This window comes from Myxocyprinus asiaticus, chromosome 8, assembly GCF_019703515.2.
Source record: "Myxocyprinus asiaticus isolate MX2 ecotype Aquarium Trade chromosome 8, UBuf_Myxa_2, whole genome shotgun sequence".
In the NCBI taxonomy this organism is placed as follows: domain Eukaryota; kingdom Metazoa; phylum Chordata; class Actinopteri; order Cypriniformes; family Catostomidae; genus Myxocyprinus; species Myxocyprinus asiaticus.
This window is the reverse complement of record NC_059351.1, coordinates 29,916,422-29,934,713: the sequence shown is the minus strand read 5'-3', so window position 1 is coordinate 29,934,713 and position 18,292 is coordinate 29,916,422. Positions and strand designations below refer to the sequence as shown.

At 38.3% G+C, this 18,292-nt stretch overlaps 1 protein-coding gene across 1 annotated transcript in view; it reads left to right on the top strand.

The window, feature by feature from the left end:
• The first annotated feature begins 1,194 nt into the window (after positions 1-1,194).
• LOC127444926 (cytosolic purine 5'-nucleotidase-like) overlaps positions 1,195-18,292 on the top strand; it is a 35,367-nt gene continuing 18,269 nt past the window's right edge. Inside the window, exons 1-3 of the mRNA XM_051704590.1 lie at positions 1,195-1,388; positions 4,708-4,837; positions 8,660-8,733. Of these exons, the coding sequence (XP_051560550.1) occupies positions 4,734-4,837; positions 8,660-8,733 (178 nt within the window). The 5' untranslated portion in view covers positions 1,195-1,388; positions 4,708-4,733. The remainder of the gene's footprint in view (positions 1,389-4,707; positions 4,838-8,659; positions 8,734-18,292) is intronic.

Genomic DNA, 18,292 nt, shown 5'->3' with positions numbered 1-18,292 from the left:
TTGTTTCTTTTTTGTCTTTTTAAGCGTCCTTAGGTCCTTGAAAGGCGCTATATAAATTATTATTATGTGAGAAAAACCTTAAGGCAGTATTGTGCTAAGAGATGTGTGAGGATAATCCAATTTCTTTCTTTCTTTATTTATTTCTGAGATGTGTACCTATATCCAGGGTTGGGAGGGTTACTTTTGAAATGTATTCTACTACAGATTACAGAATACATGCTTTAAAATGTAATTTGTAACGTATTCTGTTAGATTACTCAAGGTCAGTAACATATTCTAAATACTTTGGATTACATCTTCAGCACTGGTAGATTTTTTTATTTGTTTTGACTATAAAAACTCTGCCAGTACAGTAAGACAAAATACACATGTTAAAAATACATTCTCTGAAAAAACTAAATATCTAATGCAGTGTTGTTTCTCAATCAAATTGATCTTGTTTTAAGGATTTTTAGATATTTTTACAGGAAAACAATACAACAAATATTATCAAGAATACGATTTTTGCCCTAATATCAAAGGTCTTACTAGGAAAAAAAATTATTATGATCCAACGTGTATTTTCTTGATAAAAAATATGATCGTGCCTGGTAACTTGTGCATGTAAAATGGCTAGAAATAGCATTTTAGCTTAGCATAAAGCTCACAATTTACACAAGGTTTATTTCTGTTTCTTGTGCTCCAAACTTTCTTCCTTGTCTGCTTGTATGAATGTAACACATCATAAGAAAGTGTTTCACCGCTGTTCAAACACACTTTGGATCGCATTATTTATATGTATAAATGTTTTCCATCTGAAAGGACTAAATATTAAATGAAACAAATGGCAATAAAATGCATAGTAATCTCTTCAGTTATCAAAATACTTTTGGAATGTAACTGTATTCTAAATAACAATTATTTAAATTGTAACCGTAGTGGAATACAGTTACTTATATTTTGTATTTTAAATACGTAATCCCGTTACATGTATTTCGTTACTCCCCAACCCTGCCTATATCAAGCACATGACTAATACAGTTTCACTTACTGTAATGTAAAATCTTAACCAATCAGGCCTAATAACCTTGTAAACAATAATGACCAACCATCTTCAAGGGTCTGTCCCATCTTCGCTGTCCCGCCTTCACATTTTGCTCGGTCTGATGTGTTGACAGGATTTGCTCCACCTACCTTGGATGTAGCCAGCTCAAGCACCGCCTTGTCCTGACCCTCAACAACTGCCTATAGCACGGTGATGAAAAGACGAGCTTTTTGATTTACAATAACAGTGAGACTTGCGGCTTCAGTTCTTTACTGGACCGTAATTTCTATAAGTGACATTTTCCAAAGCGATCGCGGTTTAAAGTGCAGAGGGTGCATTTGAGCTTTTTGGGCATTGAGGAAAGGTGAGTGAGCGAATAATCGGGATGGATTTACAGCTGTTATTGGTGTCAGTGGTTTGTTTTGAGAGTTCGTGTGAATGTCGCTTTGTAGGCGCTTTGCGTGAATGCTTGCTTACGTGAAAACGTCGCTGTTGTTTGATGTTCTGCATGAAGCGCAGATGACGTGTATCTGTACAGGACAAGAGTCTGAATCCAATGGCAATTTTGTACAGAGCGTAAATAAAGAATGCCCAGCGGGATACCTAACACATAATGCTTCACATTAATACATCTTTTATACATAAATAACCCGTATGAATTTGCTAGTTTATCAATCTCTCAGCCCTGTTGCATGGGAAAGTCTATAGTGTTTACCAGGCCAGCGCTTTTGCAGTTCTCGGAGGAAATGTCCTTGATTTTTTTATTTTTTATTATCATTATTGATTTTCAGCTGCTGAATTTAACTTGTAAATATGCCATGTACAACATACAGGGAGCGTCTAAGGAGTGCAAGCCAATAAACAGAGTGTTTTAGTACGTTTTAGTCTATTGTGTGACGTCAGTAAGATGTTGTAAGGAGGTAATGACAATATGATAAGACACAACTGGTTTGTAGCAATTTTGTACGCAAGTCTGATTTATATATATATATATATATATATATATATATATATATATATATATATATATATATATATATAATTAATTTTAGCATTTCTTTTTTTCTTTCTTTTTTTCTTTTTTTTATTATTTATTTCTTTATTTTTTTATTTTTGTGAGCAAAATAGAGCTGCCCGCTGTGAAGTTTCAATAAATCACCAACCTTCAACTATTCCTACGTAGGCTACATGTCAGCTGAACTTTCTGTGTTTGAACATCAAAACCCACTCTTTCTTTTTTCTCTTTTTTTTCTTTTTTTTCTTTTTTTTTTCAAAAAGTTAGATGGAAGCCAGCCATATAGACCCAAATTAGCCATTATAACTGCCTGCTTGTGCTAAATTTGGGTTTTAAACTACTTGTTTTGGAAGAAGGCCTGGCTTCCCCCCCTCATTTTTGTACTATGGGGCATGTCTAAATATTGAGAAAAAGAGAGTGAGACAATGCTTCTATAAGAAGCAATATATCACTGGTGGTATCCACTGGAAAGTGTCCTTCCTTTTGCTCCTAAGGTCTCCAGCTTGTTTGTGCAAGTTAGAGCTGGGCGATATGTAGAAAATATTTTAGCGATAATTGCCTTAAAAAATATCGCGATATCCGATTACATCGTCAACCCACCTGCCTAGGGTCAGTTAATTTTTTGCTTTATTGGTTTTGCTTTTTTTATTGAACCACAAAAAACTTAAACAAAAGACATTTCTAAATTCACATTGCACTTTAAACTAAAGATAAAAGCATTTAAATAACGAAGTGATCAAAAAATCTTATTTAACCACCTCCCTAAATCCAAACATTTACCATCTCCAGCGGCCCCATTTGCCATCACACAAGCATCCGTGAACGACACCAGATGGAAAATTCTAATAGCCTACAGATTAAGAACTAAAGACAATTATAAATGTAAAGACAATGATAATCAAAATAAATAAGCCTAATATTCCCAAAATAATGCTGCCAAATGTGTGTTCTTATCGATTTTTGTATTGCGTTATACAGTTAATGCTGCCTATAGTAAAGAAAATAAAACTCAATTTTAGGTTCAAGGTGAACATGTCTTGTATTGCTTTATGATTTATTCACTTTCGTCTTTGTTTCTTTAATACAAAGATATTACTGAACCTGCAGAATTGTGTTCACAATGCATGTGAACTAAAGTCACAGCACCGTGACAGAAATAAAGTGGTCTAAAGTCACAGCACCTCCTGAGATGATCAGAGATCATTTGCAGCATTCTCATATGCGACAATATTCTTGCAAACAGTTTTCAGATAAATGAAACAGAAAAAGGAGTGAAAACTTTGTATATGCGCTTGTTCTACGAGATATGAGGCCAACAATTCAGTTGCAATGATTGGTCCACTGGTTCGTCCAGTTATGCTCATCTTGTATTCCTGTTAGACTCAATAGGAGTTTATTCGGTAAATGTGTTTCCATCATAGTTTATGCGCATTTCTTCTTATCGAATAAAAAAATTATCCACCTCAAACGAGCGTATACATTTTCCATGCGCATTTTGGAGATTTTATTCGCATCTTGGTGTTTCCATCCAGCAGATTTTATGCGACATCCTAGAATGCGTTTAAAAAGCGTTGAAGGAAACATGGCAATTGACGGCTTTTCTTTTTTCTGTTCTTAAAAATATAATAAAGTGTGTTTCTTCAAGCGCATGTCTTTGTGACTAACAGCATTTCTTGTCATGTGTTACTCCGAGACGTCTTTCAGCAGGTCGCCCGCCTGTTGCAGGTAGATGAGCAAAATTACCCGCGCATGAAATACATTTGGACAAGGAGCTCGCGAACTGGATTCAGCCTTGTCGGATTTGGCGGATGGCGAGTGCTAGTTTCACACCCTGGCCACTGTTTAAAATATTTGGCGACTTCCCAGATCCATGGTTTTGCCATTTCCCGATATTGTCGATCATGTTTGTTCGGAATCGGCATAGGGATCTTTGTAAGATATCGTCGATATCTGATTACATCGTCCTATCGCCCAGCCCTAGTGCAAGTTAGACTTTCTGAAGGCCATTGGCCCTGGTATGCTGACTCAAGCTTCTATACTGCGAGCAATTCTTCTTGCTTCAGTAGTTAGGCAGATGCTTAATTTTTTTGAGGTGTAATTGAACTTCTTTCAAGAGAGTAGAACATTTTTCTAGTTGCTTGCCTAAATGTTTCTCGCATAATAGAATAGAATGTTTCAACACCAAAACGGTGTATTTCAAACACAAAGGTTGTTTCTATTAGCAAACTAATTTAGGAGTGTAGTGTCTTTAGCAGAACTTGTGAAGATGTAATATTCGTCTTTTCTGTCAGCGCTAAGCAGACTGATCTAAGACACTGATTTTCTTCACAATGACTGTGGAGGGGTTTTCTTATGAGAGAAACAAGACACTTACTGAGCATTTCGAGGTTTCATGCTTTCTATTGAAATACTCAGATAATGACATCAGTCAGTCGTTGTTCATGTCTTTCTTGATTTGGCCTGATGCAATTAGATTAGAAGTTGGCACACAATAGGGAAGAAGCTGTGTATTGGCTAGTTTGATAGAATCAAAAGATAAAAGAATCTAATCTGAGAATCTAAAGAATACAAAGCACATTCCTTCTTAATTGGATCTGTTATTTGCATTTGTTTCTTTTGTTCCTAAAGAATTGAAGAGATAAATGAAATATCTTTATATGTTCGACAGACTCAGTTGTAGAACTGACAGATTTAATGATGACGACATCATGGAGTGATCGACTTCAGGACTATGCAGACCTCCCGGCAAACATGGATGGACTAGCTATGAAGAAATACTGGAGAGAGGCCTACCACAGGTATACCAGAAGGCTAGACTGGCTGTATTTAACATTGGGCTGCTAGTTAGGCTGCACAATTAATAAATAAAAAATAATAATAATCGAGATTACAAGTACAGCTGCCGCAATTAACTAATCGTGAAAAGTGTCAATTACAGAATTTCCTTTTGGTATACTCTAGTCGTGTCTAAATTTCCTATTTATAATGTTATTTTTTTCCAACATTGAGCATTGTAACCAATCAGAGACATGCACATCATTGCGCATGTTTCGATTAGTCTAGGGCCAGACAGAATCAGACTTTTTAGTAATTGTATTTTTTAATTTTAAATCAACAAAATTTAGCAGAATGGATTTTAAACCTGGAAAAATGTGTTAAAGTGAGTTGAGAGCACTACACTACAGTCTTAATTGCTGCTAAAGGTATTATCAAATTAGCGAAAACATTTAATAAACAAACATACAAAGTGCAGGGTCCCAATTCTACGGAAATTATGGCTCAATAACAGTCATAAAGAGTGAGTTTAGCAGTTTAATGTATGTTTTATGTTTCACATGAACACAGTTTTCAGCTTGTTTTGGATGTGTAGCCGAAAGAATATGGCATGTAGTTGCCTTAAACAAAATTACTTTTTATGATAATTCTATTAATCCAAATTAATAATACTGATTACAAAATCAAGAAAAATAACTGACAATTATTGCGCAGCCCTAGCTGCTAGGCTGAAAGCTTTTTTCAGTGTCCCTTTCAGAGACAACATCACTGTTTTTCCAGTGTGGTAGACCAGACGTCTTTTCCTCTGTAGGAATTTGTATTTTGTATATTTACAAAGGTACAGCACTTAAATTCTTTATATTTTGTTAGATTGGCATATTGTTTGCAATCCACTAATTTTAGTAGAGCCCATTGGGTTTCAGAGTTTAAAAGAGTTTTCTCTGAGCATTCCTTTATCACTTACTTCTTGATTTTGCATTTTATATGCTACATTAAGAATGTCAGTCAAAATAAAAAATACTAGTGTTTAGGCGGCAACTCTTTCTTTAAACTGGGATTTTTGGCTAAAATAGAGAATTAAGTTACCTAATTATAGGCTAAACCCTGCAGCTATGGTTCAATGCTGGAAACGAGCATGACAGGACACGTGAGTACGATGAGAACATAGAGGAGCTTGTGCAATGTTTAACCCCACAAAAAGAGTTTGTGTAGAAAACTGCCATGCATTGGCATTATGCAGTCCTCAATAGATTAATCTAGCCACTTTAGTGCATGCCTTCACCTGTGGCTGTCATTTGATCAAGTTTTCATTAGTTAAATCAAAGGTCATGTCTTTAATAGGGCATAGTTTACTCTTCCCACTTTACATGAACTTTGACTTCACATTTTGTGCTTAAGCCAAAAGCTCACTGCTTATTCCAAATACCTAGATAATTGAGGAGAGATAAGGAAAGGTAAATGTGAGTGTCGTGGCATGGCTTCCACTGTCCGTACCATCTATTTGAGGTCCAAAGGCAGTAGTGTTCTCTCAAGTGTGTGTTGTCCCTCCTTTTGTCCATTCAGTGGAAATTTGTGATGGAATTCATCCAGCCAATTAATCTCCTAAAGTTGCAGAATAGACAAAATAGAAAGAAGATTATGGCCTTGATGTATATTATTGACACAAAACCTGTGCCCTCCATTGTTTTGTAGGGTATCGTATAAGTAGCCTATTACAGAATAGGGTAACAATGAGGATCCATCTGAGACACAGGAGTAATCTGTTTATCAGCTGATTCTGACTAGTGATGCACACTCTGTTTGTCTGAGTCGCCACACCCACCTGGTTCTTCCTGCTGTTTTTGATTATTCTGGATGTCTTTGAAGGGAAGCAAACAACCCCCAACTTAACAATGGGCACAACAACAGAGAATGCTATAGAACTGGCGCAATAATTTTTGCAACAAGTCAGAAATTTAATGGCAAGAAAGTATAGAGAGGGGGCTATTGTATGAGCTGTGGGGTAACAGGGTGAAAGGGGAAATGGGCTTGACTGTCCGGCTATAGCAGGGACATGAACTCTCAGAATGCAGTGTGTGTGTCCTACCTGGAAAAGTGAATCATGGGACATAGTCCAATGTCATGCCACCACAAGGTAGGACTGACGAAGAAGTGTTTCCAGAAGGTTTTTGGTAGTGATGTTTATCTCTCTCTCTCTCTCTCTCTCTCTCTCTCTCTCTCTCTCTCTTTTATTGTAAATGGTAGATTTTATAAATGTTTGATATTGTTAAAGGTTTGAAGAAGCAGAGTATTCAACACAAGTCTAACTTCTCTGATAAAAAATTGCCCTTTTTTTCTTGTCACCGTTATTATGTTGTAAGAACATTTTACTTGAAATACATTGAGCTGCTTTGTGAAAGTTTAGAATTAGTTTTTTGATGTTTGAAATTGGTTCTGGATGCAATATGGACTTTAGAGCTCTTGTAAGATTACAGATGCAATGGCACTACATACACAAATATCAATGTGTATCTCTTATTGCTTCTGAACAGGGTTGGGGAGTAACAAAATACATGTAACGGGAATACGTATTTAAAATACTAAATATAAGTAACTGTATTCCACTACAGTTACAGTTTAAATCATTGGTATTTAGAATACAGTTACATTCAAAAAGTATTTTGATTACTGAAGAGATTACTTTGCATTTTATTGTAATTTATTTCATTTAATATTTAGTCCTTTCAGATGGAAACATATATACATATAAATAATGAGATCCAAAGTGCATTTGAACAGCGGTGAAAAACTTTCTTATGATGTGTTACATTCATACGAGCAGACAGATAAGTAAGTTTGAAGTAAGTTTGGAGCAGAAGAAATAGAAATAAACCTTGTGTAAATTGTCAGCTTTATGCTAAGCTAAAATGCTATTTCTAGCCATTTTACATGCACATGTTACCAGGCACGATCATATTTTTTTATCAAGAAAATTCACGTTGGATCATAATTTATTTTTTTCTAGTAAGACCTACGATAGGGCATCGTATTCTTGATAATAATTTTTGTATTGTTTTCTTGTAAAAATATCAATTAGATTTATCTTTACAACACTGCATAAGATATTTAGGTTTTTCAGAGAATGTATTTTTAACATGTGTATTTTGTTTTACAGTACTGGCAGAGTTTTTATAGTCAAAACAAGTGAAAAAATGTACAAGTGCTTAAAAAGTATTTCAAAGTATTTAGAATACGTTACTGACCTTGAGTAATCTAACGGAATACATTACAAATGATATTTTACAGCATGTGTTCTGTAATCTGTAGTGGAATACATTTCAAAAGTAACCCTCCCAACCCTGCTTCTGAATTACGTGTGTCAGTACCACATTATATGGAGTGCATGCTCAGATTGTGATTCAGAATTTCTTTTGTGTTTATATCTTGGCATTAGAGAGAATGGCTTATGGTGTGAAGCATAGAGCCGTCAGTGTGCACATTAAATGCAGATCGCTATTAGCATGCAGGCCCTATCACGGGTGATGGGAATTTATTTGTTTGCTGAAATGACATAGGGGTTTTTATATTGTTTTTTGAAAGGTATCTGTTGAATGCTGTCAAGTAGATCTAAAAATTTAATATCTTGTTAGAAAATTGACTTAAAAATCAAGCCTATTTTTTTTTCTTTTAAGATTAAAAACTTGATTTAGCATCTGACCTGAGTTTGCCTCAATATTTGCCTATATATTTTATCTGTTTTTTTTTTTTATTATTATTATTTTTTTTTATTTTATTTTTTTTATTAAAAGTTCCTGGCATATTGTCATAACCAAAAAGAGCACTGACTGTTTCACTTTTTTCCCCAGAGTGTTTGTGAACAGAAGTTTGGCCATGGAGAAGATAAAATGCTTTGGCTTTGACATGGATTACACTTTAGCAGGTAAGATGGTCTCATTAGCTCAATTTCTTGGAAACTGATAGCCACTTGAACACCCCTTCTGCATCTGCATTACTAGGAATACATTGGTTCCTCAAAGCGCAAAGATCTGTTCATATGTTTGAGTGCCCCTAGGTGTCTCAAATGTAGGCAACTACACTCCTGCTCAGAATCTCAGGGTAAAAATACAGTAGAATTCCTGGGTATATTTAGCCACCTCTCATCTTCTTCTGGAATCTGGAATACCGAGGTGATGTCTTTTGTTATACAATGTGCTCAATTTTATCTGCTCTGAAGCCTGGAGTAAACATCATGCCTTGTTTGTCAGGCTAGTGCTTTAAAAGTGTGTTGGAAAGACCATTAACATCAACAAGCCCACTTCATTTATTTATGTAATTTGAACTGATTAGCTAAGAACCAGAAATGAGAGAAGCTTTGGTTCTTATGATGTAACAGTTTAACATGGACCAGATGCATTGGGTTTCTGAAATCCCTTTTCAGTTATGGGTCCCAGGGACTAGTGGTGGATAAGAGCCTCACTAAATCTTGGCTGTGGGGCCTGAGAAAGCAGGTCAGTTCTATGACAGTTCAGAATTGATGGCTCTGTAGAAGTGGATAGTGTGTGCCACAGGCAGCAGCTAATGTGGCTTAAGCTAAATTCTGTGGCCGCTCAGCTGTTGACATCCTCCGTTTTATGGCTGGCTGTAAGCAAGTGCAAATGTTTACAGTTCAAGTGTATGAGCCCTATACTGCTGTCTTCTCCGACCATATAGACCTTGTTAACGCTAGTACCATCTTTGATTTTTAATGGGAATGACAACAAGGCTGTGAGGGATAGACTTACAGTCTCTTCAATGGGCTGTACTGCAGTTTAAAGTGTTTTTGTATATTTATGCAGACAAAACATTGATAAAATATCTGTCCAAGAACATTCAGTATATAAAGAACTCCATACATCATGAGTTGTGGAAAATCAGATGTGATCTAGGAGTTTTTACAGCTTTATACCGTTCGTGCCATTGAAGAGATGGTAAGTCTATCCCTCACAGCCTCGTTATCATTCCCATTAAAAATCAAAGATGGCGCTAGCATGAATAAGGTCTATTGCAATCACAGACTTTGGGAGGTCCTCAGAAATCAACCATGCCAATAACAGAAAGCTTTTTTGCCAACTATCTTAAAATACATCACTGTTAAGCTGTTATTGTTTTTATAAACTTTTTTCATTCCTGGTCTATCATGTATTTAATCTTAACTCTTATTTTTATCCCATAAATGTTTCTCTTCATTAATTTATATATGCCTCTCAGTAGTTTTTTACTTTAAAATACAGTGGACACATTTTTTTTTTAATCACTATGTAGGGCCCTATTTTAAGAGCACTAAGCACAGCATTATGCTTTAAGTCATATGCATAAAGTCAATGGACATTGCCATGCAATTTTGGTATTTTCGTGCAAGCATACACTAGTCTAAGTGGGTTTAGCGAAATTGCACGCGCAAAGCGTTAATGGGCTGGGTGGGTCAAGTGCAATTTATTTCTGAGGCTCTTCTCTGGTTTTGCACTGTTTGCGTCATATTATATACACTGTAGTCCATGTAGTCAAGGATGTAAACAATAACAAAGGAATTACAACGCTACTGACCCTGAAGCATTTCCAGTATCATTACTGGATCCTTTAAATTAGGCTCTGAGTTAACACATTTTCTTAAAGAACATCAAACATTTGCCTGAAGTGACTTATCCAGATGTTTTGTTGATTGCTGTTGATGCTTCGAGACGTCCTAGTGCAATGACCTATTTCTCAGGAAAAAAGCAAACTGCGCTTTGTGCCACTTCATTAACATACGTACAATACACCCAGAGTTTGCATGCATGCACCCACAATTGTGCAAACATTCCTACCTACGCCCACTTGCGCTGGCAAAAAAAATTGTCCCTAGAAATAGCGCTCTCTTGAAAATGAGATGAGATGTAGTGCGTGGCCGTAGCGTGTTGCGCTGCGCTTAACGTTGTTATGAAAATGTAGCTCATAATATTTGTTGATCTCAATTCCAGATCAAGGACTAGTATTAAATTAAGCATTACAGGGTTTTTAGATCACACTCCAACAATATGCTAGATCTGAGCACTGATTGATATTTTCTCTTATTTGTTGAGTTCATTCCCTAACCAAATCCCTTTTGTTATTGGAACCAGCAAGCAAGATAATACCCTGCACATATACAGAGCTGTGGCACAAACTCTCCTTCTAAGCTTGGTGTTGACAGCCCTTCAACCTGACAGTCCACTAAATCACAGAGGAAACCTGCCACCTCTGTATTCCTAGTACTGGACAAAAGAAATAAAACCCTGTTTTAATAGCAGTATAATTTTTACTCCAGAAAGTTGCAGATTTTTTCTTTTTTTAATTGGCAAATTGAAGACCCAAACTGTAGGGTCTATGAGCTGTTGTTTAACAACCTGATAACACAGTCCAAAGTCAACCAGAGGCTGAATACAGTGGGTAAGGGGTGGGGGAGTTTGTTTATCTTTCTCAAAGACCACAAATTTTATTTTCTAGCTAATTGTAACCTGAGCAATGCATGCATGTTTGCTTGTGCATTATAATTATATATCCAGGAGTGTGTTTGCCTTGTGGTGGATGAAACAGATCTTCATGGCCCAAGTGGCCACAGGTTGACTCATAGACCTTTGCAAGCAAATGGCAAAGAGGCAAAGAGAAATATAAAACATTGTGTATAGGAGCATAGGGACCTTAATCCTCAAGCAAGACAGTGCAGTCTTGTGTTACCGTCACACAGTTGCTATCTTATATTGAATAACTATGAATTTCACTTAGGGGTGTGAAATAATGTGTATGTCACTTATTATGCATGTGATATGCACAAAACAAAGGTATAATTTAGCATGCTGGTTGCAGTCTACCATCTGTCAGTGATTTTGGAGATGATGGAGATAAAGAAATTTCAGTGTTACCCATTAAAACTCAATTCACTGTCAGAATTAATAAAAGCAGCTTAAACCAGCCTGAGGTGGTTTGCTGATCTCAGCTGGCCACCAAGCTGGTTTCCATTGGTCAGGCTGGTCTATGTTTTTTAGGCACTTTTCAGCTTGTTAGAATGGGAAACCAGCTAACCAACCAGCAAAACCAGCTAAACACCATCTTGGCGAGGCAGGGAGACAACCTGAGACCAGCAAACCATCTTTGGCTGGTTTAAACCATTTGTGAGAAGGAATAGTTATGTAAGAAGGAAAAGTCAGTTAGCAATAATAATCAACAACTTTGTAAATAACTTTTTATAATTGTTTATGAAGTTGGCTAATACTGTAAGCTGGTAATAATCTTGGTGAGGCCCCTCTATATACATATATCTTAACCTTAGTGACTTCTCTGTGACTTCTCTTATCATAAACTCACTTTTTTTGCATTATTATCTGTTTTAGGGGTGTAATTGTAAGAGATTTGTATGGTAGCTAATTATTTAATTCCAGCAGTTATGACTTTTATAAATAGCTAATTTTTTTCATTTTGTAAATTTCTTTGAGATATTGGCTGCTGTCTACCTACTAAGTTGCATCAGTCTCTAGGACAGTACAGACTGACAATGAAAGTGATAATTGTCACACAAAAAAATCTGTATCAAGTTGCATTGCAATATGATTAATATTAAATAATAATAAAATAATATTATTAAATATTATGGTAACACTTTACAATAAGTTAACAATAAATTGTTTGCCATGTTGACCTGAACTTAAGCATTTTTTTTTTTTTTTATCCTTTTTATTCCCAGTTTAGAATGCCCAATTCCCACTACTTAGTAGGTCCTCATGGTGGCACGGTTACTCACCTCAATCCGGGTGGCGGAGGACAAGTTTCAGTTTCCTCCGCTTCTGAGACTGACAATCCGCGCATCTTATTACGTGGCTCGTTGTGCATGACACCGCGGAGACTCCCAGCATGTGGAGGCTCATGCTACTCTCCGCAATCCATGCACAACCACGCGTCCCATTGAGAGCGAGAACAACTAATCGTGACCACAAGGAGTTTACCCCATGTGACTCTACCCTCCCTAGCAACTGGGCCAATTTGGTTGCTTAGGAGACCTGGCTGGAGTCACTCAACACACACTGGATTCGAACTCATGAATGAAGGGGTGGTAGTCAGCGTCAATACTCACTGAGCTACCCAGGCCCCCGAACGTATGCATTTATTGAGAAGGCAGCTGACCTCGGAACAATTGTTTCCATCTTTTCAATGTTATTTTCATGATTTCTACAAGTTGTAAAATTGAAAATAAAAGCAATATTTGGAAGAAAAACATAGAAATTTATTATTTGGGATCTAATGTGTTGGAAAATAGCAAAAAAAATATTTTTTTAGGATTAAGAAAATAAATGCATGAACAAAAAGTTGCATACATCGTAACGTTGCATACAGGTGTGAAAGTCCGCTTGCGGGGAGTGTGACTTTAACATTGTCGCAAAAGATGGACAAGCAGGAGACTTGGACACAGTGCCGGCCCTACCTAATAAGCGACATAAGCGGCTGTATAGGGCCCCTGTCATGTGTATTTTGTTCATTCATGTCTTTAATTTTGAAAAGTTTAGTTCCTGTTTCATGTCATGTGATCCCTTGTCATGTGATTTCATGTTTTCCCTCCATGTTCATGTGTCATGTTTTCATTGGTTTATTGTTTAATTATCTTGTTAGAGTTCTGTTTGTTCATTGGTTTATGTTCCCCCATGTCTTGTATTTAAGCCCTCATGTTTGAATTGTCTAGTTGTCAAGTATTGAATGTAGACGTTCAGTTTTTGTTAGGCCACGTTTTTGTCAAGCCATGTTCATGTTTATATTTAGTTAGGGTTTTTGGATTTCACGTTCTGTAAATAAAACTGCACTTGAGTTCTCATCATCTTCGTCTTCATCATCATCATTGCCAGCAGCAACATTACAGCCCCCACGACCAACAGGGGGTCCCCTACCACAGGATAAGCTCAGAAAATGTATTATTTGCACCAAGTATAAATAGCACTGGCCACACAGCCTGGCTATATGCATACCAATAGTTCGATGGAACAAGTCAAAACTACGAAAAAATATTATATAATCATTAAAGAAAAGGCATGAAGATATAAGTATGTGAATTTGACCCTTAAGGTCCTAAGAAGTTGTATGGCAGCGTTAGTATGACAGGTGGATATCAATATGGGTGACTGGGGTTCAACTCCCCCTTTTGCCAATTTCATTCTTCTCCTAATATTCATTCCATGTACATCTAAGTGAAGGCAGACAGTGGCTGTAAGCCATCAGAGAGCTTTCAATTTTAAATAAAAATTAACACAAAAAGTGTAAATATAATGTTTAAGGGAGAGTGTGATATATCATGAGCTGGCAGAAAGCAAGGGTCATGATGCGTGCACAGGAATGAGACCCGTGTCTCTAGAGCCACTCTCTGCATTTAAAACAGGAGTGATGAAGCACCATTACACGTCAAATCATGTGTGTTTCATCCTGCTGCCAGTGATGTATTTAAGTTCTGTCACATTACTACATGTACTGAATATGTTGTTATATTATATACTGTTTTAGAATTCAGTATAACACACTGCTGTGCAAATCCTATCTGCCACAATTTACACCATGGTGCAATTATAATATGCCACTATTCTCAATAAGTTTAAATAGCATCTACCTTACCTTCATTTGGTAATATCATTCTTTTTAATTCATTTACACAGTCTTGGAATTCCATAAAAGTTAAATATTAATTTGTGCATGTGATTGTTGTGTTTGGTTAGTTAAAAATAATGTACATTGTTTCATTTTTGTACTTCGTAAGCAATTTTACCTGTGCTAATAAACTAGTTGATATTTATTTTTTTATTTTTTTATTATAATTTTATTTGCATTTTTAAGCTTCATGCTTTTGAAACTTCAAAATAAAAGGCATGACAAAACAGAACACAATAATCAAAACTTTAACAAAACCACAAAAAACCAATGACAGAAAGCACAAAAGAACATTGGTCTACCTACAAACCTAATGAGTCATAACAAATCTTGTGAAAGTATTAGCCTATAAATCTACTGTATTTTCACTAACATTCATATCCACAAATTCCTTGGAATGCTCACGGAGATGATACTTCAGGTTTTGGTTGTTCCCTGCTTGAGACAACACTTCTTTCGACACACTTTGCAAACTGGTTACCATCATCAACATTTTAAATACTGTAAAGTATTCCCACTTCACACTTATGCAACACCACTGATAACTAACATCTCACATAACTCACATATTGGGAAGTTGTGTTTTGAGTCAGTAAGCTGGAAATAGAACAACTATGTTATGACAGTCACTATGATCTATGAAAAAAAAAAAGTTTGCTGGAAAAATTGCTTTGAAAGACAGAAAATGCACATGATAGAACAACTGCAAATGTGCTCTAAAACTGTGTAACAAATTAAAGTAGGGATGTTCCAGAGTTAAGTTCCAACCCTGCCCTAACACATCTGCCTGTAATTATTTAATGAACCCCCCAAAACTTGATTAGCTGGTTCAGGTGTGTTCACTTTGGGTTGAATTTAAAATGAAAGAAGGTAGATCTCCAGAAATAGGACTGAGCATGCCTTTGATTAAAAGTTCTCCTATAGAGGACTTGGCCTAACAAATAAAATTCAGACACAAGAAAACGTCATGGTTACTTGTGTAACCTCCGTTCCCTGTTGGAGGGAACGAGACGTTTTGTCGATGTAGTGACACTAGGGGTCACTCTTGGGAGCCCGAGACACCTCTGGTCTTTGATAAAAGGCCAATGAAAATTGGCGAGTGGTATTTGCATGCCACTCCCCCGGACATACGGGTATAAAAGGAGCTGGTATGCAACCACTCATTCAGGTTTTATGCTGAGGAGCCGATATAAGGTCCGGACATTTCAGCGGGTAGTTCAGCATTGTGGCAGGAGGGACACAACGTCTCGTTCCCTCCATCAGGGAACGGAGGTTGCACAAGTAACCATGACATTCCCTATCTGTCACTCACTCGACGTTGTGTCGATGTAGTGACACTAGGGGTCCCTATACAAAATGCCACAATTGGCTGAACTGAGTTATGTGAACTGGCGGTGTGTGGTGGGCAGACTACTGTGTGCCTCATAGCCAGCACACCAGGTCGACACGTAACCTCCCCCAACATAGTTATGAGTGTCGAACGGCCCTCTGGGGACAAGTCGACTACCCAAGAGATAGAGACAGGCTTAACCCAGTCGTGGCCTCTTTTCCCCTTCTCTTTTTTCCATTCCCTAAAGAAGAAGGGGGATTAACCGACTGGGCCGCCAGGTCTAGTCGGGGGGTGCCCCTCCCAAGGGGAAGACACTGCAGAGACCACACATCACCCAAAGGGGGGGGGTATTTAAGTGGAAGAATACGTCACATGGTCTTTCCAACCATGTGGAGAGTCTTCAAGGTAGATCCTACCCAATGGGGGAGGAGTTACTACAAACATGGAGACTGGTGCAGAGGGACTCTGCCCAAGGAAGACGCAGTTTGCCAACAGGGAAACGAATTAGCGGAAGATATATATCGCATGGGGTTAGCCTTACAGGGAACCGCGACATGCAGAGCACCTACCCCAGAACAGGACTCTTAGTTAACATGTGTACTGGGCCGGCAGTGAGTCTCTCCGAAAACTCGACTGCCACAGGGCTCGGAGGAAGTCAACCAGGGAACAAAATTTGTGAACACTACTGGGAATTAATGGCGCACGTCTTCAGCTCAAAAGGTGGTGGAAGGCGCTATGTGCAAGCTATGTGTGACCCGACGCTCGTGGCCACCCGGGAAAGCATGTCCATCATTTCGGCATCAGCCTGTGACTTGGCAATTGTCCCCGAGGGGGGGAAGCCCAGCTGAGGCTTCTGCATCCGACTGGACAAGCCCGCTCTCCGATGCTGCGCTCAAGAGCTCATCATCTTCGCGGGCTCCGAACAAGAAGCCAGACTCGCCATGAGACGAGCCGGCGAACTCATCCGGAAGCCCGACTGGGGCAGACGAGCGTGCTGGGGAATGGGAGGTCCGCGGGGGGATACCCAGCGAAGGCGATCCTACTGGGGTCCCCAAATCGCCCCCAGTGCTAGCCGCGCTGGCCTCATACCCGTAGGTAGAAGGACCGAGGTGGGGAGCCGCTGGGGTGGCTTTTCTTACGAAAGCAAGCCGCGACCGCAATGTTGCCATGGTCATGTTCTCGCAATGAGAACATGAACCATCCACAAACGCTGCCTCCATGTGGGTCACGCCCAGACACAAAAGACAGCGATCATGACCATCCGAAGTTGAGAGATAACGACCACAACCAGGAATAACACACAATCGGAAAGGCATCTTTAAAAAGACGTGTCTTTAAAAAGACGTTCTGTGTGTGCTGCTCTTTTAGAGAAATATATACTCTTTTAGAGGAAAAAAGCTCTTTCAGAAAATATACTCTCTTGTTTTCTGCCGAAGTGCCCAGGGGCGTTCTCTGCAGTGCACCAGTGCAGAGGAGGGAGAAGCCGCTGAAATGCGCCGTCACATCCAGCAGAGGTGAATGAACAGTAGAATTCAGCTCAATGAGCATGACCGTTCGGCTCCGAAGAGAAAATCTGAATGAGTGGTTGCATACCAGCTCCTTTTATACCCGTATGTCCGGGGGAGTGGCATGCAAATACCACTCGCCAATTTTCACTGGCCTTTTATCAAAGACCAGAGGTGTCTCGGGCTCCCAAGAGTGACCCTTAGTGTTACTACATCGACACAACGTCGAGTGAGTGACAGATAGGGAACATAAGCCTGTTGTAGACAAACAGCATTCTGGAAAAGAACAAACAGAGTGTGATGGTCAAACAAGTCTTAGCCTCCATTAGCAAGGGACCCAGAAGTGAACCCTGAGGCACTCCTCTGCTTTTCATTCCCCATTCTCAAGAGATCCTTCTGGGTTTCTGCCCTCTGATCTGCTGCTGCATCAACAATAAGCATAACACATAACAACATGTAACATGAGCTGAAGTGTGTCAGCTTTGCCGAGGCTGTTGTTCTGTACATGTCTTTCTTATTTTAATTTCTCCTTCAGTTGGGTGTCAGGATGGAACAACAAACATAGGGGCTCAGAGTCTCGCAGAGAGCCTTTTGTTGCTGAAATGCCCCTCGAAACCATCTGTACAGGCTGTACAGAACAAAAGTGACATCTGTTTACACAGGACGAGACACAGTTTTCTCACAGCTAGAGTCAGCAGTGAATGGTGCAGAATGAAACGCATTTTTAAAAGAAACTTGTTCTGCTCTTAAAACGTAATGCACACCACCGGAAATGCATCAGAACAGTCAAAGATGTCCATCTGGTGCATATTTGCAAACACCAACAATTAAAATTGTCCAGATGGGCACAAGAAGGTGTCCTGTTTAAGGACAAGGCAGAAAAAGAAGAAGAAAATCCAAACGAGTCATTTTTGCAGCTGGGTTCAATAAATGTTATTTTTCTTTCCTTTTTTTTTTTTTTTTTTTTTTTTTGTTTTTGCATTGGGTAG